Source organism: Prionailurus viverrinus, chromosome C2 (assembly GCF_022837055.1).
Source record: "Prionailurus viverrinus isolate Anna chromosome C2, UM_Priviv_1.0, whole genome shotgun sequence".
Classification (NCBI taxonomy): domain Eukaryota; kingdom Metazoa; phylum Chordata; class Mammalia; order Carnivora; family Felidae; genus Prionailurus; species Prionailurus viverrinus.
Genome location: NC_062569.1, coordinates 58,594,545 through 58,611,577, shown reverse-complemented (window position 1 = coordinate 58,611,577; position 17,033 = coordinate 58,594,545). Strand labels below are relative to the sequence as shown.

At 32.2% G+C, this 17,033-nt stretch overlaps 1 protein-coding gene across 1 annotated transcript in view; it reads left to right on the top strand.

Moving 5' to 3' along the window:
- SI (sucrase-isomaltase) overlaps positions 1–17,033 on the top strand; it is a 160,315-nt gene that overhangs the window by 42,941 nt on the left and 100,341 nt on the right. Inside the window, exons 2-3 of the mRNA XM_047875261.1 lie at positions 13,902–14,019; positions 15,302–15,438. Of these exons, the coding sequence (XP_047731217.1) occupies positions 13,902–14,019; positions 15,302–15,438 (255 nt within the window). The remainder of the gene's footprint in view (positions 1–13,901; positions 14,020–15,301; positions 15,439–17,033) is intronic.

The following is a 17,033-nucleotide window of genomic DNA, read 5'->3' as shown; positions in this document are numbered from 1 at the left end:
AATTCACCAAAGAGGTGAAAAATCTATACACTGAAAACAATAGAAAGCTTATGAAAGAAATTGAAGAAGACAGAAACAAATGGAAAAATATTCCATACTCATGGATTGGAAGAACAAATATTGTTAAAATGTCAATACCACCCAAAGCAATCTATATATTCAATGCAATACCTATCAAAATACCACCAGCATTCTTCACAGAGCTAGAACAAACAATCCTAAAATGTGTATGGAACCACAAAAAACCCCGAATAACCTGAGAAATCTTGAAAAGGAAAACCAAAGCTGAAGGCATCACAATCCAGACTTCAAGACATATTACAAAGCTGTAATCATCAAGACAGTAAGGTACTGTTACAGAAACAGACACTTAGATCAATGTAACAGAATAGAGACCACAGAAATGGATTCAGAAATGTATGGCCAACTAATCTTTGACAAAGCAGTTAAGAATATACAATGGAATAAAGACAGTCTCCTCAGCAACTGGTGTTGAGAAAACTGGATAGTGACATGCAGAAAAGTGAACCTGGACCACTTTCTTACACCACACACAAAAATAAACTCAAAATGGATGAAAGACCTAAATGTAAGACAGGAATCCATCAAAATCCTAGAGGAGAAATCAGGCAAAAACCTCTTTGATCTTGCCTGCAGCAACTTCTTACTCAACACGTCTCCAGATGCAAGGGAAACAAAAGCAAAAATGAACTATCGGGACCTCATCAAGTTAAAAAGCTCTGCACAATGAAATAAACAACCAGCAAAACTAAAAGGCAACCAACAGAATGGGAGAAGATATTTACAAATCACATATCAGATAAAGGGTTAGTATTCAAAAGCTATAAAGAACTTCTCAAACTTAACACCCAAAAAACAAATAATCCAGTGAAGAAATGGACAAAAGACATGAATAGACATTTTTCAAAAGAAGACATCCAGATGGCTAACAAATATATGAAAAATAGCTTAATATCACTCATCATCAGGGATATACAAATCAAAACCACCTCACAACAATCAGAATGGCTAAAATTAACAACTCAGGCAACAACAGACGTTGGTGAGGATTCAGAGAAAGAGAATGTCTTTTGCATTGCTGATAGCTATGCAAACTGGTGCAGCCACTCCGGAAAACAGTATAGAAGTTCATCAAAAAATTAAAAATAGAACTACTCTATGACCCAGCAATTGCACTACTAGGTATTTATCCAAAGGATATAGGTGAGCTGTTTTGAAGGGGCACATGCACCCCAATGTTTATGGCAGCACTATCGACAGTAGCCAAAGTATGGAGAGCCCAAATGTCCATCAGTATATGAGTGGATAAAGAAGATGTGGCATACACACACACACACACACACACACACACACACACACACATTTAATATACACACACACAATGGAGTATTACTCCTCAATCACAAAGAACAAAATCTTGCCTTTTGCAACAATGTGGATGGAACTAGAGGGTATTATGCTAAGTGAAATTAATCAAAGAAAGACAAATATCATATGATTTCACTCATATGTGAAATTTAAGATACAAAACAGATGAACATAAGGAAAGGAAAGCATAAATGATATAAAAACAAGGAGGGGGCAAAACATAGAAGACTCTTAAATATAGAGAACAAGCTGAGGGTTGCTGGAAGGGTTATGGGTGGGTGATGGGTTAAATGGGTAAGGGGCATTAAGGAAGATTCTTGTTGGGATGGGCACTGTGTGTTATACATAGGGTATGAATCACTGGATTCTACTCTGGAAATCATTATTGCACTATATGCTAACTAACTTGGATGTAAATTTTTAAAAAAAGAAAAAAGAAAATGTTTAATTTTAGGTTTTCTTTCTGTATCATTTTTGAGCACCTTCCATTTTTTATTAAAAAACCTATATAGTTCTCCCTGGCTGCTTGAAGCTTGGCCACCGTCATGAACAACACAGTAACTATCCACACCATGAAGTTCATGACCATCCTACTACTTCAGCAAAAACAAATGTTCATTGATATTCTTCATCCTGGAAAAGCAACAAAACCCAAGACAGAAGTTTCAAAAAAGTAGCCAAAATGTACAAAACCGCAGCAGATGTCTTCTTTGTGTTTAGATTCAGAACTCATTTTGATAGTGGCAAGACAACTACCTTTGTTTGGCATGATTTATGATTCTTGGGTTATGCAAAGAAAAATGAACCCAAACACAGACTTGCAAGACTTGGACTGTATGAGAAGAAACAGACCTCAAGAAAACAGTGAAAGGAACAGTAGAACAGAGCGACGAAAGCCAGGGGGACTGCAAACACTAGTGTTGGTGCTGGCAAAATATGAGCTGGTGATTGGACAAAAGAAGGAGTAAAGATTCTTTTATCTGTAGTCATTGTGCAGATTTTTCATGAAAGGATTAATGAACTAAGAACTTAAAAAAAAACTTATGTAAATTTGCAGCCACAAAAATCAAACAATATAAAACAAAATAACAAAGCAATGACTTTGATTTTAAATAACTCTTCCATTTATGAGGAAAACTAGAGTTGATGGTGTTTGTCATATATTCTTATAAATAATTTTTAGTATCTTTTCATGAATAATCTAATTATCCAAATTTATTTTAAATTGTGATAATTACTTAATATGAAACTTGTTTAACTTAACTTCTATTTTTCTAGTTCTTTGGAACTTCTGTTTTTCTAGTTCTTTGGTTATGTGTTCTCTATTAAGTGTAAACCATTTAGATGAATAAAAAATTCACTCAGAATTTAGGGGACTCAAATCTCTTTAGTTGATGACATTTGACCTTGTCTTCTAAATTAGAGCATATAGCTAATAGATTATAAGATCTCTGAAAAAAATGTACTTGTATATATAAAAAAAACTTGTTATTATAAAGTCTCTAGGAGCAGATTATTCATTGGTGAATTCTACCAAACAGTTGCAGGAGAAGTAACACCAGTTCCAAATAAAAATTTCCAGAATAGGTAAGAGTAGGAAGCCCTTCCCATTTCATTTTATGAGTCCAGTTTACCCAGGTACAAAAATCAGGCAAATATATTAGAGGAAATTAAAATAAAACAGCCAGTATCCTCATGAAAATATACCCCAAAATCCTTAAGAAAATAGAAGCAAATGCAACCAACATTATTGAAAAAGATAATACATTATGACAATATAGGATTTATTCTGAAAGCACAAGACTTTTTTCTATACTTATAAATCAGTGGAGGAAATTCACCAGTTTGACAAACCAAACAGGAAGAGTAATTTGGCCATCTCAATGAATGCTGAAAAAACTTTTAAGAAATTTCAATATCCATTTCAACAAACTAAGAGAAGAAAGTAATTTCTTCAATGTGATCAAGAGAATCTGTCAACAAACAAACAAACAAAACCCTACAAACATTGTTCTTAATGGTGAAAGATTAAATATTTCCCTCTGATCAAGAACAATGCAAGGATGACTGCTCACATTGCTCCATTTAACATTTTACTGGAAGTTCTAGTAAGTGCAACAAGTCAAGGAAAAGGAATAGTAGACAAGTGGATTGAAATTAAAGAATATAAATTTCTCAATAAAAGATGATATACATGGTCATCTATGTAAAAATCACAATGATTCTACAAAATGGTATGGGAACTTACTATATAAGTTTAGAAAAATTATAGGATACAGGGTTGATATACAAAATTCAACCATTTTTCTATATTCTAAAACAATATTTCAATTTGAAATAAGAAAATATCATTTAAACTAGCACCACCAAACAAAACCCTTATGTATAAATATTAAAATATGGACAATATCTGCATACTGAAAAATTCCGATGAAAGAAATCAAGGCCTAAGTAAATGGGAATATATACCATGTTTATGGTTTGAAAGACTCAATACTAATAACATATAAAGTTTCCTTAAAGTGACTTACAGATTCAATGCAATCCCAAGTAAAATCCCAGCAGGAATTTTAGGTGGAAATCATGAAACTTATTCTAAAACATACATGAGAAAAAGAGAACTCAAATTAACAAAGCAATTCTGAAAAAGAACAAAACCAGAAGACTCACCCTTCTGGATTACATGAATAATTGTGAAGCAATAGACAGTATGGTCTTTAAGAAAAGCTAGACATATAGATCACTGGAACAGAGTAGAAAGTCCAAAATGGACCCACACATGTATGAACAAAATTTCAACAAAGGTGAAAAGATATTTAATGGATAAAGGATAGTTTGTTTTTTAACAGTATTGCTGGGACAATTAGTTATTTACGTGCAAAAAAATTAAACTTTGCCGGAACTTCCACAGCATAAAAATTAAATCCACAAAGAATATAGTACTAAAATTATAAAACTTAAAACCAGAAAATTTCTTTTTTTTTTAATATTTTTTCGACGTTTTTATTTATTTTTGGGACAGAGAGAGACAGAGCATGAACGGGGGAGGGGCAGAGAGAGAGGGAGACACAGAATTGGAAACAGGCTCCAGGCTCCGAGCCATCAGCCCAGAGCCTGACGCGGGGCTCGAACTCACGGACTGCGAGATCGTGACCTGGCTGAAGCCGGACGCTTAACCGACTGCGCCACCCAGGCGCCCCAAACCAGAAAATTTCTAAAAAAATAGGAGAAAATATCTATGAGCTTGGATAGGCACGAATTTCCTACATATGACACCAAAAGAATGAACCAGTTAATTTTTTTTAATTTATTTTATTTCAAGAGAGAGTGAGAGAAAGAGAGAGTGCAAGCAGAGGAGGGGCAGAGAGAGAAGAAGAGAGAAACCCAAGAAGTTTCCATGCTGTCAGCGCAGACCCTGACAAGGGATTCAATCTCATGAACAGTGAGATCATGACCTGAACCAAAATCAAGAGTCAGATGCTTAATCATCTGAGCCATTCAGGCACCTCTGAACTAAAAAACAAATAAACAAACAAATAAATAAATATTGATCTTTAAAAAATTGAAAACAACTGTTCTTCAAAAGACATTAAGAGAATGAGTAACCAAGCCATAGAACATGGAAAAATATTTGCAAATTATTTACATAATAAAATAATATATTTTAAACATGGAGTTCTGTGCAATTTTTACTGATTGTTCATTCTTAACAATGTGGAAATTCCCTCAGAAAGACTTAGATAGCAGGTTTCTAAGCTGGCTTCACTGTTCTTAGCTTATTTGCCAAAGAAATATGGCCTTAAATCTCTAGTGAATATTTAGAAATAGGTAAATCTCATAAGTGCTAAAGGAATGAGATTAATTTTAGACCAGCCTCTAGTCACTTTATTTTTATTTTTATTTTTCTCTACTATTATTTATAAAACTTCTTTTTCAGGAATGTATACATTAAATAGCCACTCCAGAGAAATCATGATCTGTTTAAATTCATTAGTCTTTTTTTATTGGCTATTTCCAATATGTGAATGAGTTTTCTATATTTTAAAACTAGTTTTTTCCAGGGCACTTGAGTGGCTTAGTTGGTTAAACATCAGATTCTCTTAATTTCAGCTGAGGTCATGATCTCAGGATTTGAGAGTTCTAGTCCCACGCTGGCTCTGTACTGATGGCGTGGACCCTGCTTGGGAATTTCTCTCTCTCCCTCTCTCTCTGTCCCTTCCCCACTCTCTTTCTCTCAAAATAAATAAATAAACTTTAAAAAAGGTAGTTTTTTTCCACAATAAATCTCCTAGAATCAAAATATGGAAATAGAGTAAATAAAATTACAGCATTAACAAGCTGAAAATTGTTTTTCAAGGGCTGTTTTCAGGAACTAGATAGTATTTTCATTGATGTTTGCAATATAATTTCAATGATATTTACAATATTTAGAATGATAATTATAAAGATTATTTTGAAATTAATTTTAATTAGTTCCATTTTATGTAACTTCATAGCACTGATAGTATTACAGGCAAAATATATTTTTACATATAATATGATTGAAATTTAATAGGTAACAGTCTATTCTGTCCATTTGTTTCAGTGATGATTAAATGATAGGTTTTAAAAATTAACTTATTAGGAGTTCTCTGAAAACTTATATTTGAAATGAAGCAGCCCCTTCCATATTTAAGTCCACAATTCACACTTCAAGAATGCAGATTTGAAAAAAAACATAAATTTTTCCTATAAAATAGCAGAGCATGAGTGAGACTCCTTTTCATTTTCCTTTCCATTTTACAATCATTTATAGTGATACTATTAGGGTTTTTAAGATTTTTATTATTATCTTAATAGTCCCAGAGGTTTATGCCATATATGTGTACCTGTAGTTTTCTGGTTTATGAAAATACTTGACAAGCTACATAATGGAAGTCTAGAGAAGGTAATAAATACACATAATCCAACTACCAACCTCTTGATCCAGAGTAGACACATTTAACATTTCATCATTAAAATTTATTATCAATAAGCAATGTCTGTTCTTACAATCTGTATTAGATGAGTATAAAATGCTTTAATTAAGAGAGTCAAATTATTCACTGGCTCAAGGAAGGTAGATTATTTGTCTCTAATTGTATAGCTCAGAGAAAGGTTAATGATCTAGAGTGAACAGATAGTTTTTGTTTGTTTGCTTCAAGTTTTTTATTTAAATTCTAGTTAGTTAACAGTAGTGCAATATTAGTTTCAGTAGAATTTAGTGATTCATCACTTACATATAACACCAAGTGCCCTCCCTTAATACACATCACCTATGTAGACTATCCCCCCACTCATATTCCCTCCAGCAACCTTCAGTTTGTTCTCTGTAGTTAAGAGTCTGTTTTATGGTTTCTCTGTTTTTCCCCTATGTTCACCTGTTTTGTTTCTTAAATTCCACATGAGTGGAATCATATGGTGTTTGTCTTTCTCTGACTTATTTCACTTGGCATAATATATTATTTTTTAATGCTTATTTATTTTTGAGAGAGGGAGTGTGAACAGGGAGGGGCGGGGGGGGGCGGGGACAGAGGATCTGAAGTGAGCTCTGTGCTGACCACAGCAAGCCTGATACAGGTCTTGAATTCACTAACAGTGACATCATGACCTGAGCTGATGTTAGATGCTCAACCAACTGAGCCACCCAGGCACCCCATATAGTATATTCTGACTCCTTCCACATTGTTGCAAACGGCAAGACTCTGTTGTTTTTTTTTTTTTTATGGATGAGTAAATTCCATTGTGTGGAATGTGTGCATGTGTATACGTATGTATATATACATATATATATATGTATACATATGTGTGTATGTATATATACCATATCTTCTTTATCTATTCATCAGTCAGTGGGCATTAGGGCTCTTAATATAATTTGCTATTATTGATAATGCTGCTGTAAATATTAGGGTACATGTGTCCCCTCAAATAAGTGTTTTTGTATCCTTTGGGTAAATACCTAGTAGTGCAGTTGCTGGATCATAGGATAGTTCTATTTTTAACTTTTTGAGGAACCTCTGTACTGTTTTCCAGAGTGCCTGGACCAGTTTGCATTTCCTCCAACAGTATAAGAGAGTTCCCTTTCTCCACATCTTCGCCAACATCTGTTGTCTCCTGAGTTGTTAATTTTAACCATTCTGACAAGTGTGAGTTTATCTTTTTGTGGTTTTGAATTGTATTTCCTTGATGATAAGTAATGTTGGACATCTTTTCATGTGTCTGTTAGCCATCTGGATGTCTTCTTTGGAAAAAATGTCTATTCATGTCTTCTGCCCATTTCTTAACTGGATTATTTGTTTTCTGGGTGTTGAGTTTGAGAAGTTTTTCATAGATTATGGATACTAACCCTTTATCAAATATCAAATTTCAAACCCATTTGCAAATATCTTCTTCCCTTCCATCAGTTGCCTTTTAGTTTTATTGATTGTATCCTTTGCTGTGCAGAAGCTTTTTATCTCGATAAAGTCCCAATAGTTCATTTTTGCTTTTGTTTCCCTTGCTTCTGGAGACGTAGATAGATAGATTTTTTTTTCTTTCAATCCATGAGCTTGGAATGTCTTTCCATATCTTTGGGTCATCTTTAATTTCTTTCATCAGTGTTTTATTGTTTTCAGAGTATAGGTCTTTCAGCTTTTTGATTAGTTTTATTCCTAGGTATCTAATTGTTTTTGGTGCAATTGTAAATGGGATTATAAATTATATTAGTTTTAACCCAAAGTGTATGTTTGATATGCATGATTTAACCACCATATGTTGGAAATTCTGAAATGCACATTAGAAAGTCTAAACAGAACAGAGTCCATAAAGAGAGTAGTTGAACACTAATCTGTTCTGTTTAGTAAAAGTGTCAATCACCAAGTATGGTTCCATTTCACTGTTGGTGTTTACAACTTTTTTTGCCTATTGCACCCCTAACTCAATTTTTGTTAATTTACTTAATGCAGTTTTAAAATTTTGTACAGTTTATATATTAATAAATAAAAAAAATTAAACTCACAATTACCTTTAGATAAAATTATGTTTTAAGTTAAAACACATTTTTCATTATTGTATATAATTTTGTTATGTCTATAATTGAATACCTTTATATTATAGTTGTGTTTGAATTTACCTCCTAGCAATTCATGAACACATTACTCCCCTGGTGGTGAAGTTAATGAATGGAACCAGAGCTAGGGTGGGAGGAGTATGGAACAATGGAAACAAAAGACACTGCTCAAACAAAAGCGCCTGAGTGGATCAGTTGGCTAAGCAGCCACAACTCTCCTGGTTCCAAATTCAGAGTCTCTGTGTAGCCCTGTGCTGGCAACATTGAGCCTGCTTAGGACTCTGTCTCCCTCTTTCTTTGCCCCTCCCCCACTCACGCATGTGGTCTCGCATGCGTGCTCTCTCTCTCTCTCTCTCAAAAATATAAATAAACATTAAAGAAACTGTTCAAGGCAAAGGCAAGCTCACACACAGCACCAGACATGGAAACCTGGATATGAAAGAGAAGGCATGAAAATTTCAAATCACATAAACTTTTTAAATCGAGAGAACAAACAGTATTACTTAAAATATATCTACACATAAAAGAAAATCTACAAAATATTAATTAAAACTTGACAGAATTAGTTTCAGTTCAAAGATGTGAGACACTGGAGTGTTTGATATTACTCTTAGAAGAGAAAAAAAACAAAGGGTAGACAAATTGCTAATTAATTATTTTGAGCCAATCAGAAAATTTAAATTGCAGAGAAAACAACTAACCTGAATTTTAGGATTGATCCATATAGTTGCATGAATCAGTATTCATAACTTCTATTCCTGAGTAGTGTGCCAGGTATTGGTGGGCACCTTAGTTGTGTCCAGGTTGGGGAAATTATAAAGCTTCTATAAACATTGATGTAGAAAATTTATAATCAATTTGTCTATATTTATTTCCTGAGATTTTTATTGATATTATATTGAATATGTAGATCTAGTTATGAAGAATAAACAGTTTAATAATTTTCAGTTTTCTAATCCATGAATACAGTTTATCTCTCCATTTATTTAGATCTTAAACTTCTTTTATCAACATTTTGTTGTTTTCAGAATAGTCTGCATATATTTGTTAGATTTATACCTAAATATTACTTTTTCATGCTATCATAAATTATCTATCTATCCATTTATATCTATAAAGATATATGTTAGATATATATCTCTCTATATATATTTCTCTTTATATATATTTTTTAGATAAAAAAATCTAAAAATCTAAAAAAATAAAAAATATATTTATATGCAATATATTAAGTTTCAGTTTCCAATTACTGTTACATAGGAACATGATTGACTTTTGTACATTGACTTTATATTCTGTGACCTTGCTACACTCACATCCTGACTCTAATTCAGTATTTTGAATGACTTTTCCACATGCATAATTGTGTGCTATGTGAGTAGAGAGTAAATCACTCATAATTTCTATTACATTGGACTTCTGCCCACTGAGACAATCTAGAATGATTCTAATGTTATTTCCATATCACTGCTCTTTATATATTGGAAGTTCTCCTTTATATTCCCCCTGAGTCTTGACAGTAATCCATGTATTCACTTCTTTTACTCCTATTCAGATTGTCTCAAAAAACCAGTAACTGTACTTTGTGTGACCACATTATTTTAATATATATTCCTTTGAAAAGATAGTGCCAAGATCGTGTGCAGAACTCAGACACTAAGCACTTCAAATTGTAATCTCTGATAACAGAGCTGCAATAATGTTAATAGATTATGTTAGTGCATATAAATCTCACAATGACTCTTTGGGTAGATATTTTTATTTCCTCATTGTAAAGAGGTTTAGGCTTAAAAACATTAACAGATTTGCCCACAGTTTCTTAGGAATATGTAGTACAGCTGGCATTTGGAACCAGGTCTCTTATATTAAATCCTTTGCTCCTAAACACTATACTAACTTAAACAAGTAATGTAATTGATACTATAATTTTCCTGTATGAAATGCTGTTTACAATATAATTTTTGATAATTAAATTTGTGCTATAAATAAAAATATAGATAAAATTTTGATTTTATTTCTGAATTACTTGTTTACATATCTCTACTTTTACATTTTAGTCTTACAGATTGGCTCAGTCTTTCAACCTTAAAGTTAATAATGAGACACAGGAAATAACTTTTATTTAATCATTGCTTTTTATATTATCTTCTATTTTATATCTATTTTATTTATCTTCCATTAAATATTATCTTCTAATTGTTAGTTCCTGCAAATGTTTTCCAGATCTACCTTACCAATATGTTTCTGCGTTTTAGTAATAGTTTAAATTTCACACAATTAGATAAGACAGTTATTCAAACAATATCTAAATAGTGAAAGAAATAAAATTATGAAAAAAAAACAATATAAACAAACACTTTTATGTTCTTGGGCTAGTTCATAGCTTCAGGAATCAAAGAATATCTGAGGGCACAATTATTAATTAACCTAGATTCCTATACAGAATTATTTATGCAACTATTTTCAGGGTTAAGGTTTTTTTTCGATGCGTGTTGAAGTTTATTAAATGCTGACAGGCTGGTGAAGGTGCAATAAAACTTTATGAGTAGCTCAATATATATCTGAGCAGTTTCCTTGATCATAACTTTTGCAGCCTTACCCAGCTCTGGTACGGCATAGTGAACAGAACAGGCTATGAAATAAGGTACGTTTATGGATCATATTTCTTCATTACTTTCATGTTTCTAAGTAATTATGTATTCCTTTAATTCATGTTAGCAATATTCCTGTCTATTTGTACTTCTTTAAAAGAGAAAAGACAGCTTATTTTCATTTGCCATTTTAAATATATAGTCTTTGTACTAAAACAGGAAAAAATATTTTTAAATTTTTTTAAGATATGAGAATATTTTCTTTCCCCAGCTCTTCATTATAAGTGAATCAAAGCAAGTTTTGTTTAACTACTTCATATAGAAAAAAGTAAGAATCAAAACATATCTTAAAATATGTAGAAATACTCTAAGTATGACTAAATGTATTTTATTTAAGAAAATATGTATAGGTGGAGTAGAATGCTACAGTTAAAAAACATTTAATCTTTTCTAGCAAATCTTTTTTACAAAGTCATTAAACTACCATCTAGTAAAGTATTACTCATTTTTAAAATAAATTTACACAGAAAGGACATCAATATATAATTTCCCGAAAAGTGTTTTGCTTAAAATTGCTGTGATCCAAAATGTGATCAATGTAATTACCACCTACAGCACATGAACAATTTTAGTACTGATTGTTTATGAGTACTCACATTAGTAATTTAATTTTAATACATTAATTTTGTTCTTATTCTTCTAGATAAAAGAGGGTCTGCTTCATAACAATATGCATTTTTGTTTTTAGACTTTTCTTTACAAAAGAAAAGCACAATCCTTATTGGCTTCTTGATACCAAAGTAAGATATTACTTTGAGTGAGACAAACTTATCTGAAGTTAAACATTAAATGCAACTGTGTCCTTTCTCACATAACATTGAGCAGTTGGGTTTCATTTTCTCAACAACCTCCTATATCCTCTGTCACTTTGATTAAGTCTAGTTTACATTTGGGTTCTTTGAAGATTACAGATACAATAAACAGCTTACATATGTGTAATAGGAAATCATATGTTAAAATTGAATGCTAATCTTTAAACATTCATTCATAAGGTGCAGTTTAAAAAATGAATTGTGCTTACTTGATGTCAGGCTCTGAACTACTTTCATGATTATTGCTAGTAAGAATAGAGCAATACAGGGGCGCCTGGGTGGCGCAGTCGGTTAAGCGTCCGACTTCAGCCAGGTCACGATCTCGCGGTCCGTGAGTTCGAGCCCCGCGTCGGGCTCTGGGCTGATGGCTCAGAGCCTGGAGCCTGTTTCCGATTCTGTGTCTCCCTCTCTCTCTGCCCCTCCCCCGTTCATGCTCTGTCTCTCTCTGTCCCAAAAATAAATAAACGTTGAAAAAAAAAAAAAAAAAATTTTTAAGAATAGAGCAATACAATTAAGGAAATTGACATATGTATAAAGAAGGGCAGTAGATATGCTATGTAATATGGTAAAATGGAAAAAAGGATGGATTAACTCTGCCTCTAAGAGTAGGAAAGAACTCACAAAGGATATGGCATTTGAACTGGCATAAATTGGAAGTGACCTAGAAAAGCAGATATGGAAGGATTGAAGAAAGACTAAACAACATGTACTAAGAAGATATGTTATACAAAAAAGGTGTTGCAGTGTTGGAGTTAAGATGAAGGTATAATTCTGAAAATATTTTGGAGGTAGAACCAAGAGGCCTTTTGAATGAATGAATGAATGAATGAAAGAAGTTTTTAGGTTGGGGCAACTGGATATGAACTGATCTAGATAATTACAGAAGAGGCTAGGGTGAGAGGCCAAAAGTTTTATTTTAAAATCAGCAATTTATAATCACTATATTGCACAACTGAAACTAATATTATACTGTATGTTAAGTAACTAAAATTTAAATAAAATCTAAGAAAAATAATATCTGCAATTTATTAAAGCATTTACCATGGAAATTCTAAATTCCCACCTGGGTATATGCCATTGAATAAGATTTATATAAAAAATCGTAGAATACAGAAAAGTCAGGGAAACTTGAAGACTAAGAGAGATGAGAGATGTATGGTCAAAACTAAACTAAACAAATAAAATTTAAGATAATCGCTGGAAAAAAAAGCTCTTCCCAATCTACATTTAAGTATCCTCTGTATACTAACTGAAATGTATTATGTTATCAGAAAATAAGCACCTGTGTTTGATACAAGAGTTTAGTATATTTTATTTTCATTTTGAGGGAGGAACTTGGAGATCATGCAGTTCAAACATTTTTTTAAATGACATCTCCCAAATATATACTGTATACATATATAATTTTTCACAATATTTTATATTTATATTCATATGTATATTCTTTCCAAATATATTTATATTCTTTTCCACAGTATTGTTATAAGAAAGCAGTATTGAAATTGAGATCCAATTGTATTAACTATGGTTAAAAATCATTTTGACTTTGAGAGACAATAACTTATTTTCTCTAAGCTTGAAGTTGCTAAGAAGCAAAATGTGGATAACATCATCTCCTTCCTAAAATTGTGAGAAGTAGGGAACACAGTGCAAGTGGTAGGTTTCTTTCACTTGAGAAAGGCCCTAAAATGAGAGAGCAAGGCACATCTGCTGAAAGATCTTTGCTTCGCTTTTCCACTATTTATGTTTCACCTTAGTTACCACAATAATGTGTACCACAAATTCACTCAGTTTATTAAAAATTGCAAGTGTTGTTTACATTTTTGCCAATATTTATTTAGATTATAAACAGAGCCGTCTGCAGCTCTGCTTGTGTTGTAGCTAAAAAAAGAGGAATGTATATACTTTAATGATAATGATGGTGGTGTACTGTAAGTACATATTTTACATTTTAAACATATATTTCTTTTCTTTCTTTAGATGGCAAGGAAGAAATTTTCTGGATTAGAAATCTCTCTGATTGTCCTTTTTGCTATAGTTACTATAATAGCTATTGCCCTAATTGCTGTTTTAGCAACTAGGACACCTGCTGTTGAAGGTAAGTAATGTTAAAAAATACTTACACTTTATAGTGAAGTTAAAGAAACTTTACTCCAAATTAGTTATAGGTTATTAAAAGTTATCTACATGAGATGAAATGTTAAGAAAGATCTCTGGGAAGTTACATAATTACTCCAGTTTTTTCTATTACAGTTATTTTAGTTAAGAGCTGTTGTAATTAAGGAATCTATCTGCTTTGACATTAATAACCTTCCCCACGTTGTGTTGCTTGAGAAATAGTGAAGAGGCAAAGGGATCAAGGTGTTAATGGAAGGAGGAGGAATAATCATCTACTGTTTTTAGTGAGGTTCTTCTAATTAATGGAAATACCTAGGTTTTTGCTCTGGCCTTCAGATACTTGGAAAAGTGGGGGTGGGGGGTGGAAAATCTATGGGACTTCCCTCTTTATTTTAGGCTCAGTTTTGTTTTTTGTTTTTTGTTTTTGTTTTTTTTAAAGGAGAGAGGATGTATAACAAAAAAAAAAGGATAGAGGGAAGGTGAAACAAAGCTTGAAAAGTTTATCTATTTTTTTTTCTGAATATTTCTATCCTCATTTAGAGTAAATGCATACTACTCCTATCCACCTCACCTGCTTTCCCTTTTTCTTCATTCTCTCTAGACCAAATCAGGACTGGAAAGGATAATGTTACAAAGTATCTTCTAGTCTAACCATAGTTAATTTTCTACTGCTCTTAGTCATTTGTTTTACTTTCTTCTAGTATACTGCAAACTCACTACTTTGTGAAGTAACCAATTTTGTTACCCATATCTGATTACTGGAAAGGTCTTATATAGAATTGGGATTTACTTTTCTTTGCTGTGCCCTGCTTTCTCTTCTGTCCACTCCAACGTGTTTTCTCCCTCTTACCTTTCTCTCTTCTGCAGTAATTCTTGTCTCTTTCTCTATTTCCTTCTCCCATCCATATTTCTCCATCTTCTTTCTTCATCTATAAAACACATTTTTTTGTAAATATGGTGGTGTACATATGGTGTACATTTTGTTTCCTTTTGAATCTACCTCAAGATCTTCTGTGAAAATATTTTGGTTTTCTACAAAAACACTCAGTAGGGCTCTGCACAATTTTTTAAATACCATTTGGATATCTTCTTTTGGTAACCAGGACTTGAAAATGTCAGTTTTTTATTAATGTAAAATTTATTTTTATTTTTATTATATATAAATTTAGTTGTTCTTACAATGTAAGGTATTTATTACTCCCACAATATGAAAATATTAATTTAACACAGTGTTTTATTTTATTGACCTCTCTATTTCCTAGCGATTAGTAATTCTACTTCAAGCCCACCTACCACTCGTACAACCACTGTGTTTCCTGGTTCAGGAAAGTGTCCAAGTGAGCTAAATGATCCTATCAATGAGAGAATAAATTGCATTCCAGATCAATTACCAACAAAGGTCTGCAACAAAAGACTTTAATGCTTTTTATAAATAGATATATATTATAGTAAGTATATTAAGATAATTGCTCAATATCGGATCAATGCCATATTTTTAAAGATCTAGCCATCAATTGGGCTACATTTATCTTTTTCTTGTAGCTCTGTATAAAGAGATGAGAAATAACAGAAATTACTGAGCTTGCTTTCCTGTACTTCTATTCAATTTAAATTCACAACTTAATATTTTTCGTGCTTAACAACCTATTGTTAATTTTAAAAACCTTTATGAAACCTATTCTTGCAAATCTACTTCTTAAAAAAATTGTAACCTTTGAGAGTATAAGAGAGAGAGAGAGAGAGAGAGAGAGAGAGAGAGAGAGAATATGAGAGAAAATGAATGCTCCATAAAAGTATTTGTAATGATGGCATTAAGAATTGTCTGTGGAAATGGTGCCTGGGTGTCTCAGTCCATTAAGCATCTGACTGCTGCTCGGATCATGATCTCACACTTTGTGAGTTCGAGCCAGGCATCGGGCTCTGTACTGACAGCTTGGAGCCTGGATCCTGCTTCTGATTCTGTGTTTTCCTCTCTCTGCCCTTCCCCCATTTGCGCTCTCTCTCTCTCTCTCTCTCTCTCTCTCTCTCTCTCTCTCTTTTGCTAGCTCTCAAAAATAAATAAACATTAAAAACAATTAAAAACAAGAATTGTCTGTGGAAAATAAAGTAATATGATATTTTGGAAAATTATTATTTTTTAATTATTTGGTAGTTTGGGAGAAGCCCAAATGGAGAAAATTAAGGGTAACTTAATGGATTCATGTAACCCTGAGTTGACTCTTCCTAGTCTTCATAACCTATGAGAATAAAGGTCAGTGAAGGTGTGTGTTTGTGTGTGAATGTGTGTGTGTTCACAATTTGCAATATCTATGTAATCTATAATACCCACATAATGTAAATATATATTAATTATATATTATATGTTATTATATTATATATGTTAATGTAATATGCATATCTATAGTATATTATTTATCTATTATATGCATGTAATATGCAGATCTATAATATATGTTATCTGTAATAGACATACCTGAATCTCACCTCTCTCTCTCTTTTCATCACAAGCAGATTAAGTAAATGAACTATAAATTTTTCTATTAGCCTTAACCTAAGCTACCTCATAGTTACCACATAATTTTTTAATATTTGCTATGAAAAGTAGCAAATGGATGAGATTTTTCTTAGGACAGTATTAGGAACAGTTAGTCTTTATAGTTTACCTAATGATAATAGAGCTGGATAAATAGTGTTTACTGTGACACACTAAGATAATTGGCCAGATATTCTCTTTAGGTATATTCTTCTTAGGGAACAATTGAAGCTTAACATAGAATTCTATTAGGGACAATATGGGCTGCTAAGATCTTAAAGGGAAATGACATTAATTATTTTATTTTATTTATTTAGTTTGAAGGCTGTATTTACTTATAATTTATTATTTAATAATTATATGTTAAGTTTTTAGTTAAATTCTAGTTACTTAACACACAGTGTAATACTGGTTTCTGGAGTAGATTTTGCTGATTCATCACTTACATATAACATCCAGTG